Source organism: Monodon monoceros, unplaced genomic scaffold (assembly GCF_005190385.1).
Source record: "Monodon monoceros isolate NGI ecotype Baffin Bay Population unplaced genomic scaffold, NGI_Narwhal_1 Super_Scaffold_4, whole genome shotgun sequence".
In the NCBI taxonomy this organism is placed as follows: domain Eukaryota; kingdom Metazoa; phylum Chordata; class Mammalia; order Artiodactyla; family Monodontidae; genus Monodon; species Monodon monoceros.
Window position 1 is genome coordinate 19,907,223 of NW_021703781.1, and position 18,283 is coordinate 19,925,505.

The 18,283-nt window shown below is 41.3% G+C and overlaps 1 protein-coding gene across 5 annotated transcripts in view; it reads left to right on the forward strand.

Moving 5' to 3' along the window:
- Positions 1-18,283, forward strand: part of HKDC1 (hexokinase domain containing 1) — a 52,650-nt gene that overhangs the window by 919 nt on the left and 33,448 nt on the right. For 2 of the 5 annotated variants that reach the window (XM_029200942.1, XM_029200946.1), the window contains exons 1-2: positions 11,046-11,700; positions 16,326-16,488. In XM_029200942.1, the coding sequence (XP_029056775.1) occupies positions 11,638-11,700; positions 16,326-16,488 (226 nt within the window). In that variant the 5' untranslated portion in view covers positions 11,046-11,637. Of the gene's footprint in view, positions 1-10,196; positions 10,685-11,045; positions 11,701-16,325; positions 16,489-18,283 lie in introns of those variants that run through there. The other 3 variants (XM_029200943.1, XM_029200945.1, XM_029200944.1) reach the window with 3 other exon arrangements.

Here is an 18,283-nt window from a genome sequence, read left to right on the forward strand (position 1 = left end):
GGATATAATGAAAAGTTGTGGTTTGATAAGAGAAGCAAATGGATAAATGAATTAGGCTGTTTCCCTACTCTATTTTCAAAAGTTGTAAAATACATAAACTTGAACAGAGATAACAGTGTTTCTAAACATGCTTCTGAGCACTATTATCTAAAAGTCTGTCACCCAACATAGTAGGACAATTCCAACAGAGACGATAAACAGTAGTTGTCTTAATGGGCAGAAAGATGCCAGAGAAGGGGAAAAAAGCTTTTGAAGTAGGATCGGGTTTTGAAAACAATTTAAGAAGCTACTTTTGGCAAATTTGGGTTGAGGAGGCGTTTTGAAGTCCTTTAAAGCTACGCTCTTAGAATCTGCCCAGAGATTCAATATCATGTGCTCCTTAACCAGTCCAGGCCTTTGAAAAGCCCTTGGTGCTTATAGAGGCTTGGGAAAGGCTTGTAACCTCAGTGACTACTTTGTTGTTGTTGTTGTTGTTTTAACATCTTTATTGGAGTATAATTGCTTTACAATGGTGTGTTAAGTTTCTGCTTTATAACAAAGTGAATCAGTTATACATATATCCCCATATCTCTTCCCTCTTGCATCTCCCTCCCTCCCACCCACCCTCCCTATCCCACCCTTCTAGGTGGTCACAAAGCACCGAGCTGATCTCCCTGTGCCGTGCGGCTGCTTCCCTTTAGCTAGCTGTTTTACATTTGGTAGTGTATATATGTACATGCCACTCTCTCACTTCGTCCCAGCTTACCCTTCCCCGTCCCCGTGTCAAGTCCATTCTCTGGTAGGTCTGTGTCTCTATTCCCATCAGTGACTACTTTGAACTGCTATTTGAGACACCTGTAAAGTGCAGTGAAATTGATAATTCCCTGCTGGGAGATCGTTTTTTTTCAAGTGCTTGTAATTAGGTCGAGATCATATATATTTTTAAAAGTTCCTTAAGTAATTTGTAATGTGCACAAATTGACTTATTCTTTCCTCTTAACAGCTGCATTTTCATTTTCTCAGCATGTTTATCACTCATTGTTATTCTTTAAAAACTGATAAATAGATGTTGATCGCATGTAATTAAAAGTAGTATATAATATAAATTCAAAACAAAGCTCACTTGGAAATAAGAACTTTCCCCTAAGCCACACTTCTGCACATTAACTTACCTCTAACTCTATATACATAAGCCAAGTAAGCTTAAGCCGTGTTTTAAAAATTAATTTTTGTCAAAGGAATATATACATAGCTTTAAAAACCAGAAACAAGCATTTTCAACTCTATTATCTATTTCTTCTAATACTTAACCTCATTGACTGCATAATATACATCTCCTACTGTCTCTTGAGTCATCATTTTAAAGCATTAGCTACTGATTTCCTGTTATAGCAGGTGAGGATTTAACTTTCTTAAATCACTCCTTAAATCATTCCTTTTCTCCATTTCTCTTTTGATATATCTATTATTCCTTTTTGTGGTTGTTAAATCAGTATTTTAAAATTATACTCATGACTTTTCTGCTACTTTCTAGGTAATTTCTCCAACTTTATCTTCTAACCTATTGAAAATTTAATTTTCTCTATGTTAGTTTTCATTTCTTAGAGCTCATTATTTGATAGTTCCTTTTTTCATTTTGAAAATAAGAGGAGTAACAATAAACAGTGTAATGTCTACATCTGAGAAGAGATTCAGATACACATTTGAAAAGAAAGAGAGTTAGAGAATTCAGAAGAATAAAGGGGAGTATGGCAATGTGCGAGAAAGAAGGTAAGACTTTTGTTGCTTATTATGAGAATGTTGGCATTCTCTCATTTTTTTTTTAATTGAAGTATAGTTGATTTACAATGTTTTGTTAGTTGCAGGTGTACAGCAGAGTGATTCAGTTATGTATATATATGTGTGTGTGCCTGTGTATGTTCTTTTTCAGATTCATTACCCTTATAGGTTATTATAAAATATCGAGTATAGTTCCTTATGCTATACAGTAGGTCCTTGTTGGTTATCTATTTTGTATATAGTAGTGTGTATATGTTAATCCCAAACTCCTAATTTATCCCTCCCCCCCTCCTTTCCCCTTTGGTAACCATAAGTTTGTTTTCTATGTCTGTGGGTCTATTTCTGTTTCGTACTTAAGTGCATTTGTAACATTTTTTTTTAGATTCTACATATAAGCGATATCATATGATTTGTCTTTTTCTGGCTTACTTCACTTAGTATGATAATCTCTAGGTCCATCCATGTTGCTGCAAATGGCATTCATTCTTTTTTATGGCTGAGTAATATTCCATTGTATGTATTTACCACATCTTCTTCATCCATTCATCTGTCAGTGGACACTTAGGTTACTTCCATGTCTTGACTATTGTAAACAGTGATGCAATGAACATTGGGGTGCATGTATCTTTTCAAATTATAGTTTTATCCAGATATATGCCCCAGAGTGGGATCCCTGGATCATATGGTAATTCTGTTTATAGTTTTTTAAGGAACCTCCATACTGTTCTCCATAGTGGCTGTACCAATTTACATTCCTACCAACAGTGTAGGAGGGTTCCTTTGAGAATATTGACATTTTAACAGCTGGCAGTCCTGAGTTCTCAGAAAGTAGATGCTTTCAGCTCTGGCCTTTTCTGGGGAGCTTTCAGCCACTAGAAGAGTCTACCCTGAGATGACAGAAGAAAAACCTCCCATGATTTAGTCTCCTAAGTTCTGCACAGTGATTTAATTTTGTCACCATCTGGTCCATATACTGTGACTTTTTACTCAATTATATGTGCAAATTCACATAAATGATTTCCAGCTGAATTATCAATTCTGACTCCTGTTTTTAGTAATATTAGAACTCATATATTTTCACATATTCTTTTAACTATAAATCTTGCCTTGATCTTAAAACTTTTTAGCTTCTCTTATTTTCCTCAGCTAATGCTCTTCTTCCCTTACCAACTTAATACATCATATTGTATTGTTACAGCAAAGTTTACAATGTATGCATGTGTGTATTATCCTTATTCATTTACAGACAATCCTAGTACAACTGTATGTATTTCTCAGAGGCCATTATCTTATTAGTGGAATTTAAACCACTCAGAGCTAATTAAGAGTGCTGTAAAATGTAACCAGAGAATATGAATGTTTAATACAATCAAAAAATACTGGAAAATGCCTTAGAGAATACACCTTTAAATTATTCCCAGAAGTTTTATTAGGACGTTCCCTATAGATTCATATAAGTTTTTTTATCAGTTATGGCTCAAAGTTAAATTTCTCTTTTTGAGCTTAAAACTCTTGCTAGGAAAAAAGTACTGAATTTTTTTTTTTTAAGTGTCATATAGTTCCTCTCCCTCCCCCCTGCTCCCACCCTTGTTTGTAGTTATCCTCTTGTTCTTGTTTCATGGATACAATCAATATCTTATTTCCCTAAAGATATTATAGTTTTTGTTTTAAGTTCTTTTCTGTTTCCTACTTTTTTTTTTTCTTGCTTGGTTTTTGCTTTTACCATTGGAAACTTTTCTTTAGTGTCTAGTAGTCTTTGGCTCTGTTCATATTTAAAAGTGAGGAATTATGGGACTTCCCTGGTGGTCCAGTGGTTAAGACTCCATGCTTCCACTGCAGGGGGCACGGGTTAAATCCCTGGTTGGGGAACTAAGATCCCACATGCCTTGCAGTGTGGTCAAAAAAAAAAAAAAGTGAGGAATCAAGCTAATAGGAAGCTCTGTTTACAAGGGTAAGGCTTTTGGATTTTGATGTAGGTTGATTGGATCGTAAGCTGGCTTTTTTTTAAATTGAGAAATAATTGACATATAACACTGTAATTTTAAGGTATGCAGTGTGTTTATATATTGTAATATTACTTCAGGAGCATTAGCTAATACCTTTATCATGTCACATATTTATCATTTCTTTTTATGTTAACAGTAGGTAAGATTTAGTCTCTTAGTAACTTTAAAGTTTATAATACAGTATTATTGACTATAATCACTATATTGTACCTTAGCTCTCCAGAACTTATTTATTTACTAGTTACAAGTTTGTACCTTTAGTATTGCCCCAATTCCCCCATCCCCAGCCCTTGGTAACTGTGTTCCACTCTCTGTTTTTACAAGTTCAGTTTTCTTAGATTCCACGTATAAGTGAGATCATACGGTATTTGTCCTTCTCTGATTTACCTCACTTAGCATAATGCCTTTAAAGTCCATCTGTGTTGTTCCAAATGGCAGGATTTCCTTCTTTCTCATGGCTAAATAATATTCCGTTGTATATATATATATACACATCTTCTGTATCCATTCAGCTGTTGACACTTAGGTTGTTTCCATATCTCGACTATTGTGAATAAAGATGCAATGAACATGGGTATGCAGATACTGCTTTGAGATACTGATTTCAGTTCCTTTGGATGTATACCCAGGAGTGGGATTGTTGGATCATATGGTACTTCAATTTTTAATTTTTTGAGGAACTGCCATACTGTTTTCCGTAAAGGTCAACTCAATTTACAATCCCACCAACTGTGCACAAGGGTCTCCTTTTCTCCATATCCTCACCAATGTTGTTATCTCTTGTCTTCTTGATAAAAGCCATTCTAACAGGTGTGAAGTGAAATCTCACTGTGGTTTTGATTTGCATATCCCTGATGATTAGTGATGTTGACCATGTTTTCATATATTTGTTAGCCATTTGTATGTCTTCTTTGGAAAAATATCTATTCAGGTCCTTTGCCCATTTTTAATTGGATTATTTTCTTTTTTTGCTGTTGAGTTGTATGAGTTCTTTATATATTTTGGATATTAGACCTTTATCAGATATATGGTTTACGAATTCTCCCATTCTGTAGATTGTCTATTCAATTTATTGATGGTTTCCTTTGCTATGCAGAAGCTCTTTAGTTTAATGTAGTCCCACTTATTTATTTTAGTTTTTGTTTCCTGTGTTTTGGTGACTTATCTAGGAAATCACTGCCTGGACCAATGTCAAGGATCTTTTCCCCTGTGTTTTCTTCTGGGAGTTTTATGGCTTCAGGTCTTACATTTGAATCTTTGATTGATTTTGAGTTAATTTTTGTGAATGCTGTAGGGTAAGTTTCATTCTTTTGCATGTGGATATCTAGTTTTCCTAGCACCATTTATTGAAGAAACTGTCCTTTCCCCATTGTGTATTCTTGGCACCCTTGTCAAAAATTAGCTGACTATATATATATGGTACTATATATATGCCAGTACCATACTGTTGGTTTTTTAAAATAAATTTATTTTATTTATTTATTTTTGGCTGCAACGGGTCTTCGTTGCTGTGTGTGGGCTTTCTCTAGTTGTGGTGAGTGGGGGCTACTCTTCCTTGAGGTGCGCGGACTTCTCGTTACGGTGGCTTCTCTTGTCGTGGAGCACGGGCTCTAGCACGCAGGCTCAGTAGTTGTGGCTTGTGGCCTCTAGAGCACAGGCTCAGTAGTTGTGGCACATGGGCTTAGTTGCTCTGCAGCATGTGGTATCTTCCCGGACCGGGGCACGAACCCGTGTCCCCTGCATCGGCAGGCGGGCTTTCAACCACTGCGCCGCCAGGGAAGCCCCGCTTTCCTTGATTTTGATGGCTTTGACAGCTTTGAGGAGGACTAGTCACATATTCTACAGAATGTCCCTCAATTGGGATTTGTCTGATGTTTTTCTTAGGATTAGACTGGAGTTATGGGTTTTGAGAGGAAGACCACAGAGGTAAAGTGCTGTTCTTATCACACCATATCAAAGGTACATACTATCAACATGACCTCCCTGTTGATGTTAACCTTGATCATCTGGCTGACGTAGTGTTTATCAGGTTTCTCCACTGTAAAGTACTCTCCCCAACCCCTCCCCACCGCCTTTCCATGCCGTATGCTTTGGAAAGCAGTCACTATGCACAGCCCACACTTCAGGAGTGAGGGGTGTATGCTCCACCTCCTTGGAGGTGGGGGGGTATCTACACAAATTATTGGGAGTTATTCTGCGTGGGAAATTTGTCTTTTCTCCCATATTTATTTATTCATTCAATTTATTTATATTAGTATGGCTTGATGGGTATTTATTTAGTTATTGGGTATTTATTTTATACTTTGGGTTATAATACAGTAATACTTCATCTTGTTGCTCAAATTGTTCTAGCTTTGGTTACTGCAAACTCTTTCCGTTGGTCTTGTGTCCCTTTGATATATCCTCATCATTTGTTTTTGTTGTTGTTACTGTGTTTCGTTTTTTTAGCATTCTTATTTTTTTTGGCACTACAAGATGCTCAAGACCCAGCTTGTATATACTCTGCCTAGTTCTAGAATCAGACATTTCTCCAAGGAGCCCTGGTTCTTTTTTTTTTTGCCGTGGGGGTGTGGAGAATGATACTAGAAACCAAGATCTGAGTGCTAGGTATTCTTGTTGCTGCTGGGTATCATTGCTTCCAGGGTCTCTCAGCTTGCAGAGCAAGGAAATATATATGAGTATACCAACTTATGTACATATACATATCTACAAGTATTTATGTATATATATATATATATATATTGTGTGTGTGTATATACAATATATCTAACCATCTGTATTTATATTAAGCTAATCATGAGTTTATACTGATGGCCTCAACTCTAATCCAGAACCTGGATCATTCTAGCCTTCTCTACTCACTTGTCTGTGGCCTCCCACTCTAGCAGAGAGAAAACAACCTCCTGCCATCCACTCTCCATTTACTTGATTGTCTAATTCCAGTATACATTCGGCCCTCTGTATCTGCAGACTTGAAAGCTGAAAGCTTTTTATATACACTTTTAGCCAATCTTTTTTTTTTCAGCCTCTTGCTTTTCTGAAGTATCAAGCCCTTCAATTCCTGAGCATTTATTTCTAGAGTTACAGATGCCATTGCTCGTTTCTTGGTGCAGTCACTCTCTGCAGGCACTGAGGTGTCAGTGTTTCCTCTGCTAAGCTGTTACTTCTCTGTCAGCTTTCTGTCTTCCAAAATTATGTTAAGCTCTCTTGTCCTTGTGGGTTTATGCCACACTTATGTATTTTGCAAATACAGCTCTTAATGTACAGTTGTGATAAAAAATAATTGTGTGCAGTTGATGTCTTTCTTTTTTCCCCCCTTTAAAAAATATCAAATTTATTTAGGTATTATTTACATACAGAATAATATGCACCCATTTTTTAAATGATTGAAGATTAATTAATTATTATTGAACTGTAGTTAACATACATGCTCATTTCTTCATGAGCATTCCCTGACTGCTCTTGGGTCAGGAATAAACCTATAAAAAACTATCAGTAGTATTCTTTTGAAACTTGCTGAAGTTAACATTTCTGCTTCATTTGTGGTTGCTCCCATGGCAACACCATAGTAACTGTAACTGCTGGCAGGGTTTGAAAGTTTCTACTTTGACTTTCTTTTGTGGCAGTTTGCTCTTTCACACACTCTCTTTCTTATTCTTTTGCAGCATGTGGAATACCAGCAGGGCAGACTGTTTTATATTATGGACAACTTAACTTTGGACATATCATTAAAAAAATAGGGGACAGAATTCAAGATCTGTTTTCTTTAGTAACAGGAATAAAATATTTATAAAATTCCTAATTGTTTCTGTAATTCCAATAAATGGAACTGGTACCTTCTAATGGTTTACAGTTATGGTTTTTTAAAAAGTTTATTCAAGTTTATTTGCTTATTATTGAGGTATAGTTGATGCACAATATTATATAAATTTCAGGTGTACAACCTAGTGATTCACAATTTTTAAAGGTTATATTCCACTTGTAGTTTTTATAAAATATTGGCTACATTCCCTGTGTTGTACAGTATATCCTTGTAGCTCATTTATTTCATACATAGTAGTCTGTACCTTTTACTCCCCCACCCCTATCTTGCCCCTCCTCCCTTCCCTCTCCCCACTGGTAACCACTAGTTTATTCTCTATATCTGCGAGTCTGTTTCTTTTTTGTTATATTCACTAATTTATTTTTCAGATTCCATATATAAGTAATATATATTTTATGTTTTACTGAATGTACTGAAAGGGCTGCATGCATTTTTTTTATCCTAAGGGATTAAATGGGATGAGATGAAATAGCAATTTTAAGAAGGGGTACTGAACTAGGTGAAGGCTTAGATTAAAGAGATGCTTTTAGTGTGCCCACTATGGGATGCGTGGCTTCTCTTATGTGATCTCATTTACTTTTATTCTGCAAATGACCACAATGGAGCTATGAACCCTTTACAGATATGAACTTGGAGCCTTTGTCTTCAGTCAGGGCAGAGCCAAAGTGGGAAGTCAGGGCCTGTGCACTTTCCACTGGGCTTAGGTCCTGTATTTCCCTAGCTTAGGTTTCCCTAGCTTAGATTCTGTATTTCCCCTGTGCTTTGCTTCCAGGTTAATGAGAGCAGTGTAGCACAGTGGGTAAGCATGGACTCTGAAGCCACACTGCCTGCATTCAAATATCTATTCTACCATGTACCACTTGGGATCTTTGCCTCAGTTTCTCTATCTGTAAAATGGAGAGAATGATAGTTGTGGTGGGAATTAATATTGTAAAACACCTAGTAAACATTATATCAATACAAGTGTTTACTAAATAATAGGTAAATTGTGTTGCTCTTCTTGTCCTCCTACTGTGCTCAATACTAAAAGGAAAACAGATACTGTCTTTAGGTCTTCCCATAAGGGCCAGCTCTGTGGAAACAGAAATGTGTATAGATGTGAGAGAGTTCCTTCTTACATGGAAGGTTTGGGCCAGACAGGTAATACGTTTTAACTAAAATGTCACTTAGCAGCGCTAACCCTCAAATGATGTTCTTAAGCAAAATCTAAGTGCTTATAAGACTTGTATATCGTTGAATAGCTACATAGAGCTTTAGTAAGGGTGAAAAATTCCATTGGTTGAACTGAAATAATCAGATGAGGAATGGTAAAATAATCTAATTATTTTGTCTTTCTAAAGTGAGGGGGCCGAGCTAGATGACTTCAAATGCATGTGATTTTTATAATCATTAAGCTTCTTGGTTTAGTCAGCTAGCTCAGACCTGGAATGTAGATGCTAATGTGCTTAGATTAAAAAGTGGAATGATGTAATAGCTGAAAATCCTCTGGTGTCATTTGCCTAATTAAAATCCCCAAAGCTGCCTATCTGGCACATAAAAGCAACCACTAGATTGCAGAGATCTTTGGTTATAACTTCGTGTCCTTTTGTCCATGAGCCATTGTAACCCCTTATCCCTATGTTGAATAAGTCAATGACCTTGGTGCCATACTGCACCTGAGGTTACTTTTTAAATGAAGGAATTAAGACAATATTGTTATCACCTGTAGGCGGGTGACCTGCCCAGGATGTTATCCAGTGCAGACTCAGCGACGGCACGTCTGTTTCAGAATACCAGTTCCACATGGGGAATTGAATAGTGTCAACAACTAAAGATTAGCCTTTGCTTGTTTGTAGAAACGACAAAGTAAAGGAGCTAGAAGAGTTCATAGTCTGAGGGGTAAACACACTGAAAAGGATAGTGTTTCTCATTCTGGGAGATGGTTTTATATCAGTCTGAGAAAAGCATCTGAGTAGTTTTAATCAAACACCCTGGGCTTAGGCTAGACTTCCAGTGGCTCATCCGCATGATGGATGGATAAAGAGCACTGACTGGAGAATCAGTGGCTCCTGAAGAGGCAGCTGTTGAAGGTTCTCGCCAGGCAATTGTCTGGCAATTGTCTTGATAAATGAGATTATGCAGTTGCAAAGCAAACAAAGTCTAGGCCGCTAAGTTGACCAGGAAAAGTCATTTTTTTTTCCGTTTGTATTGTAGAGCAGGTGCCTATAGGAGCAGAGAAACACTGGGGTGCCCAGCTGACCTTCATTAACATCAGATCAGTTGCTAACTTTAGTAAGCATTTGATTAGTATTTGGGATGTTATGGTCAGGAATTTCTTCATTTGCCATTTTCCCCCACTGGGAAGATCCCATTGAAGTGATATCTGTGTGTTTAGTTTTCCAAGTACTATTGACCCTTGAACAACTCAGAGGTTAGGGACGCTGGACCTTCCACACAGTCAAAAATTTACTTATAATTAATAGCCGGCCCTCTGTACAAGTGGTTCCCCCGTATCTGTGATTCCACATCTACAGGCGGATTCAACCAACCCTGGATCATGTAGTACTGTATTATTTACTATTGAAAAGAATCCTTATGTAAGTGGACCCATGCAGTTCAAACATGTGTCGTTCAAGGGTTAACTGTGGTTGGAATTCTTGACAATAACCCCAGAGAATGCTGCTGCTAGTAGTAGCTATTAACTGAGTATCTATTGCATGGAAAAGGAAGAAAGGCAATATTATGTATTGTTTAAGAGCTGGGCACTGAAATGAAACTCCTGGGTTTCATTCCTCACTGTACTATTTACAGGCTTTGTGATTTTGAGCAAATTAACCTTTCTGGGCCTCAATTTTCTCATCTATAAAATGGAAATAGTAAGTGCTCTATCCATGTTAGCAGCTGTTGTTAACAGCATCGTTGTTGTTGTTGATTTCATCAGCTGACCGATGACTGCGGGAAGAGTGCAAAGTCTGTTGTACCCATACATTGACCCCTTTCTGGGTCCTTCTCACATCAAGTATGATGGAGGGAGATAAGTGAGTGAACCAAATATCCTGGTGGTCTGAGACATTTCCCGTCTGTGACTTCAGTTTTTCTCTCCAGCAGCAGCTTCCCAGTGAGTACGGGTGACTTCATTCTTTCTCATGGATAATTTTTTTCTGGTTCATTAGCTGGGATATCAAGGTTTTCTGGCTTACCACTGTGAGTAGATAAACCTTTATTGATTTTTTTCCATTACCAATGGCTGTAAGCTAAGAGATTTGATTGGTCACAAATCAAGGAATTTGCCCCAACATTCTTTTTTTTGGGGGGGGGGTGTACGCGGGCCTCTCACTGTTGTGACCTATCCCGTTGCGGAGCACAGGCTCCGGACGCGCAGGCTCAGCGGCCATGGCTCACGGGCCCAGCCGCTCCGCGGCATGTGGGATCTTCCTGGATCAGGGCACGAACCCGTGTCCCCTGCATCGGCAGGCGGACTCTCAACCACTGCGCCACCAGGGAAGCCCTGCCCCAACATTCTTGAAACCTCTCTGACCAGGGCAATACTTAGTCTTAATTAAGATAGTGCTCTTGAGGAGCAGAGAGTTAGGAGTTATATTCCTGTGCTGAGAAGAAAAGGACTAAAGAGAAAAGCCTGAGACTAGACATTTGCAGAGCAGCTCAGCTGGTTGAGAGTTGGCTTTGTTTAACGCCCAACTTCTCAGAAGATTTTCCTCGGCTGAGTGGGCTTGGTGGGACATTAGCTTGAGAGTGTTGCTTAGCAACGAGATTTTGTGGGACCCAATTCTCAAAGAGTCAAGCAACCCGTCCCCTGCCTACCCTCCACCAACCCTCAGCTACCATCCTGAGCCTCCTATTAGACAATCAAGTGTGTGCTGGAGGGAGGGACCAGAGACAGGGGGCAAAGTTTAATCGTTGAACTAAGCAGCCTGGAAGTATTTAATCTGTAGCACCTAGTTCCCCGGAGGGATCCAGCCTGGACTGGAAGTGGGCAGCGCTCCAGATGCGTGGGAGTGAATGCTGCACGGAAATATCTGCTCACCTTAGGAGAAACCAAACTTGGGGAGAATGTTTGCGGTACACTTGATGGCATTTTACTTCACCAAGCTGAAGGAGGATCAGATCAAGAAGGTAAGGACTCACAGAGCTGAGAGATACCTGGTCCAGTCTTCCCTGACAGAGTTAATTGATCCCGTGCCTACATGTGAAGAGATTTAAGAGAGCTTATTAGAAAAGGTACAGGGTGCACAGAGGCAGTAAAAACTCACAGAAGGGGAAGAGGAAGTAAATCTCCCATGGGCTGCACATTGCATACTGTCCTGAGCCTTCAGTTTCACTCGGACTTCAGATACCAGACGGGAAGGGGATGAGGAGAAAGTCTTTAGAAAGCTTGAAGACAATTGTGTTTGATGTGAGGAATGTTTGGGGGAAAGGCTACAAAGAAGAGTCATTTTTAAAGAAAATTTGAGAACTCATTAAAGTAATTCACATGATTCTTCACATACTTGGAAGGATATAAATACGGATACCAAGAGGGGTGTGAGTTTTTACGTACAATATTCAAAGTATATATTGTTGGCACGTGCTGTTGGCCAGTGGTGTGCTCTTAATGATGTGCATTATTTTGCCACTTTGCACAAGAAACCTGTCTACAAAATTGATTCCAAGGTCGGCTGGTTAAAAGTTGCCAAGGCTCAAATGGGGGCCAGCCACCAGCATTCTCTCCTGGCAGCCTAGAATGAGCCCAGCCTGCCCCTCTACCCACACCAGCTGCCAGTGGCAGGGCTCTGGGCACGAGCATCTCTCAATTTATAGATAACAGAAGTCCTCCCAGCAGGTGGATTTAGCCAAGATTACCCAGGTATTTAAAGTGGAGTGAGGATTAAACCCAAACCTCTGAATCCTCCTTCAGCATTCTTTCCATTGTGTCATGATGCCTCCTGGCTTTTCAAACTGAAAGAAAGAAAGCATGGCACCTGACAGCCCTCCTGTACTGGGTGGGATAACCTCCCACTACATTCTGTTCATTAGGGAGTTGGGTTGCCGGTTATAGCAAATCTTAAAATATTGTAAATCAATCAGTTATCTTAATTTTCATTTATTGATTAGATTCAGAGAGCTCTCTACTAGCTTCTTAAGGAGATGGAAAAGTCCTACAGTACTGCTTAAGAATTCATTTTCTGTTACAACCTCTTAGTAAAGATGTAACCTGCATGGAGTCTCTCCAGCCCTCAAGGGGAGTCTTTGGACCTTTATACCTCTAGTTCTAGCAAATTAGTTTCATTTCCTTGGGCCCCTTTGTGGTGGTTAACCTTTAGTTACACCCAAGAATCAGGCTAGACATGTTTGTCCACCAGCCCAGGTGCAGGCCCAGGAGGTGGGATTGCAGCCTCCACTGATCTGTTCCAGGTCCTTCTGGGAGGAGGGTCAGCGTTTGTCAAGGCCTGGGGTTGACCCCTCTCTCTCTCTCCCAGGGGAAGGCAAGATAGCTAAGCGTGAGCTGAGCAGGGATAGTCAGGAGCACTTTCCAGCCACCATGTTGAGTGAGCCAGCAGGTGTCTGGGGTAGCAAGGGTGGCCAGTTTATGAGTTGCTGCGTTGAGTCATAGGTTCTGAGAACACCAACTCATTCACTTCTCATGGTGACAACACACCTGGTCAAAAGGCACAGGCTCTTTCTCCGTCCCGGTCAGGTAGCCAGTCCCCTCCATAGTTTCTGTGCTTCCTGCTTCTAGAGTTGTCAAGATCCTGGGTGCTACGTGCCTACGAGGGTTACTATTCAGACCCTGGAACAATTTTTTAAAATTTCCTTATACCAACATTAAAACTAAACCAAAACAAAACAGGAAGGAAGGGGAAGAAAGAAGGAAGGAAGGAAAGAAGGAAGAGAAAGAGAAAGGAAGGAAAGAAGGAAGAGAGAGAAAGAAAAAGAAAGGAAGGGGGGAGGGGAAGGAAAGGGGGGAGGGGAGAGGAGAGGAGATCTTTTCCACTTCGATGTAGTGACATTATTTGACCTGTTGATAACATTGGACTGGGTCTGGTCACTGACCTGCAGATTGTTCATTCATAAGAGAAGAACTGGCTAGGTTTTTCCCTGTGTACTTTTTACAGTTTAGTAAGTCAACATTACGAAAAGTGAAAATGTTACCTTTAATCCCACCCTTCTCACAGACACTGTCACGTTTGCCACGTGGAAGCCCTTGTTGTCTTTTTTCACAGTGGATGTTTTTACAGTTATATTGTGTTTACCACTGTGGATCTGTATAGTTCACTTACTGTTAAAACGTAACCACTTAAGTACATTTCTCCATAATTATCTTCCTAAAATTCAGTCAAGTTGGATATGCCATAATTTAACCTTTTCCCTCTTGTTGGACATTCAGCCACTTTCATAAACATTTTTTTAACAAATAAAATATTGCTATGATAAACATTGGTGTGTATTTAATGTTCTCCATATTTGGGATTGTTTCCTAAGGATAGATTACCAGAAGTGACATCACTGGGTTCAAGAGTTGAACCATTTTATGACTCTGGATTCATAATACAGGATCTTTGGACTAAGTGATCTGTAAAGTCCCTTCGGGCTCCCACATCCTGTAATTCAGCAGCTCTGAGCCTGCAGTTTTGAATTTGCTCTTCATATGTTAAATGTGATGCTTGTTGGCTCTTTTGTTTAGAAAATACCTGGTGTCACATGGTTTGTGAGTCACTCCAAGAGTGGGCTTGGTTTTCTGAACTCAAGTACCCTTCCTTGGTGCCTGCAACGTGTGGGCCTGCTTATACAGGCCTCAAATCACCTGTTTGGATTTAAAATACAGCCTTTTTGTCCCAGCGTATGTTTCATTCTTCCCTTCTAACTACTGTACCAGGTGCTGTGGAAGATACAAAGAATAAACAAGAAACTGACGCTAAGTTCACATTTGTCTGTCATAACTTTAACTTACTGAAAGAGCAGGAGTAGTAACCCAAAGTTCTGAATGACTGTTAAAGTTCAGCTGGCAAACTACCCCCAAAGGGCCTCAAAACCACTACTTACATACAAAGGATGATGCTATGGGGTTACCTGGAGGAGGTCTTTATACTCTGGGTCTGAGCAGAAATGAGCAGTACGTTCAGGGGCACTGTCTGAAGGGCCTTGGGGTGATAAAGAAGCAAGTTTAGGTTCCGTGTAGTACATCTCACCCTTCCCCAAACTCCAATTACTTGGGTCACGTCCCTTCTGTCGGTTTTCTCCTTGTGTGTTGCTGTGCCAACCAATTAGTCATAAACAGACTCGGGGTGAACAGAAAGCCCTTAATGAAGCATGACCTGATTCCATCCTATCTTCTCAAATATGCTGAAAGCCCAATTGTCCTCTTGTTCATGGCTCTCTGATGGTTTTCTGGCCTCTCGCTGGGCCCCCAAGCCCCTGGAGCCATGGACCACTTCACTGGCTTAGGACTCCATACTGGCCCTGGACTGAACTGGGATGCCTGCCCTCTAGGGCTGGCTGATGACTGCATACCTGCCTTATGATAAAGGTCATGTGACCCCTGGACTTTGGTATAACTTGTCTGTGGGGCTTGTGGGTCCTGCACAAAGCTGTGAAGCAAAACCAGGCCGTGGAGCGAGGAATATGGAGACTGCATTATAGTCCCAGGGCTGCCACTTACCTATGGGCCTCCTAATGCTGCTTAATGGCTCTGAGTCTTGGAGTCCCCATCTCTCAATTAGGAGCAATAATTTGGCCTTACCTGACTGCCTCCAGTGGATGTCTTGGAGGTTAGATGAGGTGACATACGTGAAAGCACTTTGTATACTGCAACAAATGTTCTTAGCCTTAGATAAAAGTGTGGGAGAGAAGTTCCTGCAGGAATGTGCCAAGATGAAGCCTCCTTGTGACCTGGATGAATAGAGAGGCTATTCAGTAGAGAAAGCAGGGTGGCAATACAGGGCACCTGTGCCGCTGTCCCTCCTCCTGGTACTCCATCCCAGCGAGCCCTGGGAATCTAGGCTGCCGCCACCAAGTGATTAGCGTTAGCACGGGGAGGAAGGTAATATGATGTGACTTACTGCCTTCAAATGGACTGTGCACAGCAATAGTAATTTTTATATCTTCCCTCCACTGGGGTAGTGGTCCTTTGTCCCAGTTTTCTGGTTACTTGAGTGACATGCTCTCATTTCCAATAGCAGCTTGATCTGGCTTTAAAAATTAAACTTCATCTTAGTTAAAACAACCTCAGTTAAAAACAAAATGGAAATTTAAAGCACTGGACTTCAGAGGTTGCACTTGGAAACTGAATTTAGCTCTGCTCTTCCTAGCGGCCCATAAACAAGGGGAAATGTGTGAATATATATTGTTACCATTGCACAAAAGAAAGGTTCCATGTTTAGGAATTTGAGGTTCAAGCTATAGCTAGTCTTTTCCAGAAGAGAGGCAGTAGGACAACGGTGAGGGCCTTGAACCGGGAATTAGAAATTGAATCCTTCTTCGTTTTTGCCCCTCCATTGTCCCATCAGAGAAATGGGGGAATCATTTTTTCCTCAGAGCTTGTTTTTCAGAGGAATAAGTCCCCACCTCCCTGGCTTTCCATTCCATTCTGTTCTAACTCCCCAGCTTGATGAGTGGTCAGGCAAGGGGCCTTTGGGAATCCACATCGAGAAGCTGTCCCGAGTCAGGAAGGCAGCTTCATGCCTGGAGTGGGAATTTACAGCCTTTAATGGTGGTCAGGTGTCCCCAGCAGCCAACCCTGATCACTCTGCTCTCTGTTCCAGGTGGACAGGTTCCTGTATCACATGCGGCTCTCCGATGAGACCCTTTTGGACATCATGGCTCGGTTCCAGGCTGAAATGCAGAAGGGCCTGGGGAAGGACACCAACCCCACAGCGTCGGTGAAGATGCTGCCCACCTTTGTCAGGGCCATTCCAGATGGCTCAGGTGAGTGGAGCTGGGGGCTGCCAGGGACCCTGATGCCCCTGGTTCCCTCTTGGCTGATGGGTACCTGAAGTTTGCTTCTGTTCCCTGGCTTACCTCTCCAGCCCTCTCTCCACATCCCCCCACCCCACTGACTCTCTATGCTTCAGTCATGCTCAGTACCAAAAGTTTTGAGCCAAAATTCAAATGCACCTTGTTACTTCCCTGCCTGCCTTAGCCCTACACACTCTGTTCCCTCTCCTGTTGGAGAATCCCAACACTCTTCCCCTTACGAACACCAGTTTGGCTTTTCCATCTCAGTGTAGAGGTTACTGCCTCCATCTGGGAAGCATCCCTATGCTGGATTAGGTTCTTATCAGAGCTCCTGTCACCCTGCCGTGTATGAGAGTCTCCCCACTGGACCATCACTCCCTGAGGGCAGGGTCTGTGTCTTCTTCACCACAGCGCTCTGAGTGCTGCGTAGTGCTTGATGCCTACTAGGCCTGAAATATTTGTAGAATGCATAGTAAATGGCATTTCACTCCTAGGTATCTAGATTCTAGGCTATAGATAGGAAGTGGTGGAAGATAGTATGACGTAGTGGCAAAAATATTAAATAATAATTGAAGAAACCTAGGTTCTAGGCCCAGCTCTGTCATATCTCAGTGACCTTTGGCAAAATGTTTAGCCTCAATTTTTCTATCTGTAAAATGTGCTTTCTTCTGCTGCTGTAATAAGTTAGCACAAACTTAGCAGCTTTAAACAACGCAAATGAATTTTCTTACAACTCTGGAGGTCAGAAGTATTCAGTGGGTCTCCCTGGGCTATAATCAAGGTGTTGGCAGAGCTGCATTCCTTCTGGAGACTCTGGGGAAGAAGCTGTTTCCTTACCTTTTCCAGCTTCTAGAGGCCACCTGCATTCCTTGGCTAATGCCCCTTTCCATCTTCAAGCCCCAGTATAGCATTTTCAGATCTCTGACTCTGACCCTTCAGCCTCCCTCTTCCACATTTAAAAACCCTGTGATTACATTAGGCCCACTCAGATAATCCAGCATAATCTCCCAACCTCAAGGTCAGCTCATGAGCAATTCTGATTCTATCTGCAACCTTAATTCCCCCTTGTTACATAACCTAACATATCCATAGGATCTGGGGATTACAACGTAAACATCTTGGGGGAGCCATTATTTTGCTTACCATAGCCTAGAGACCTCTAGAGGGAATCTGTGAGGCTCCATCAAACTCCTTCACTCTCAGCCTCTGGGTGAAGCCATAGGAGGGAAAGGAACTGGTATCTACCAGGCACCTATTATGGTCATGCAGTGCTAGGGTCTCACTGTTTCATACAATCCCTATAAGAACCCCATGGTGTGACTCTTATCCTCAGGTCAGATGAGCGCAGTGAGGACCACGGGGCTTCCTCAGTGTCAGGGCCGCAGTTCTGCAACCAAGCTCCAGCGGGGGCTTTGGGGCTCTTGAAGGAGCAGGGACCTTTGATCGGATTAGTGGGCTTTGGACCCCTCTGGGCCAATGCCTGGGCCCAAGTAGCTTGGCTCTGCCTTTTGAGAACTGGGAACTGTGATGGGAAAGACCCGTTCCCTTGCTGGTGGCGGTTGTGTAGTGGGCAGTGTACCACCATGGAGGAACACAGGCTGTGGAGAGAGACAGTCCTGCTTTGAAATCTCTGCTGAGTTCTGACACTGCTCTTTGAGAATGCTGTGGGGACTCTGTCCTTGATAGATCATCTGGGGCATTCCGAGGAAGCACCTGAATCATGAGGTGTGTGAGGGAGGGAGCCCCAGGTCAGAGTCCTCCTGGC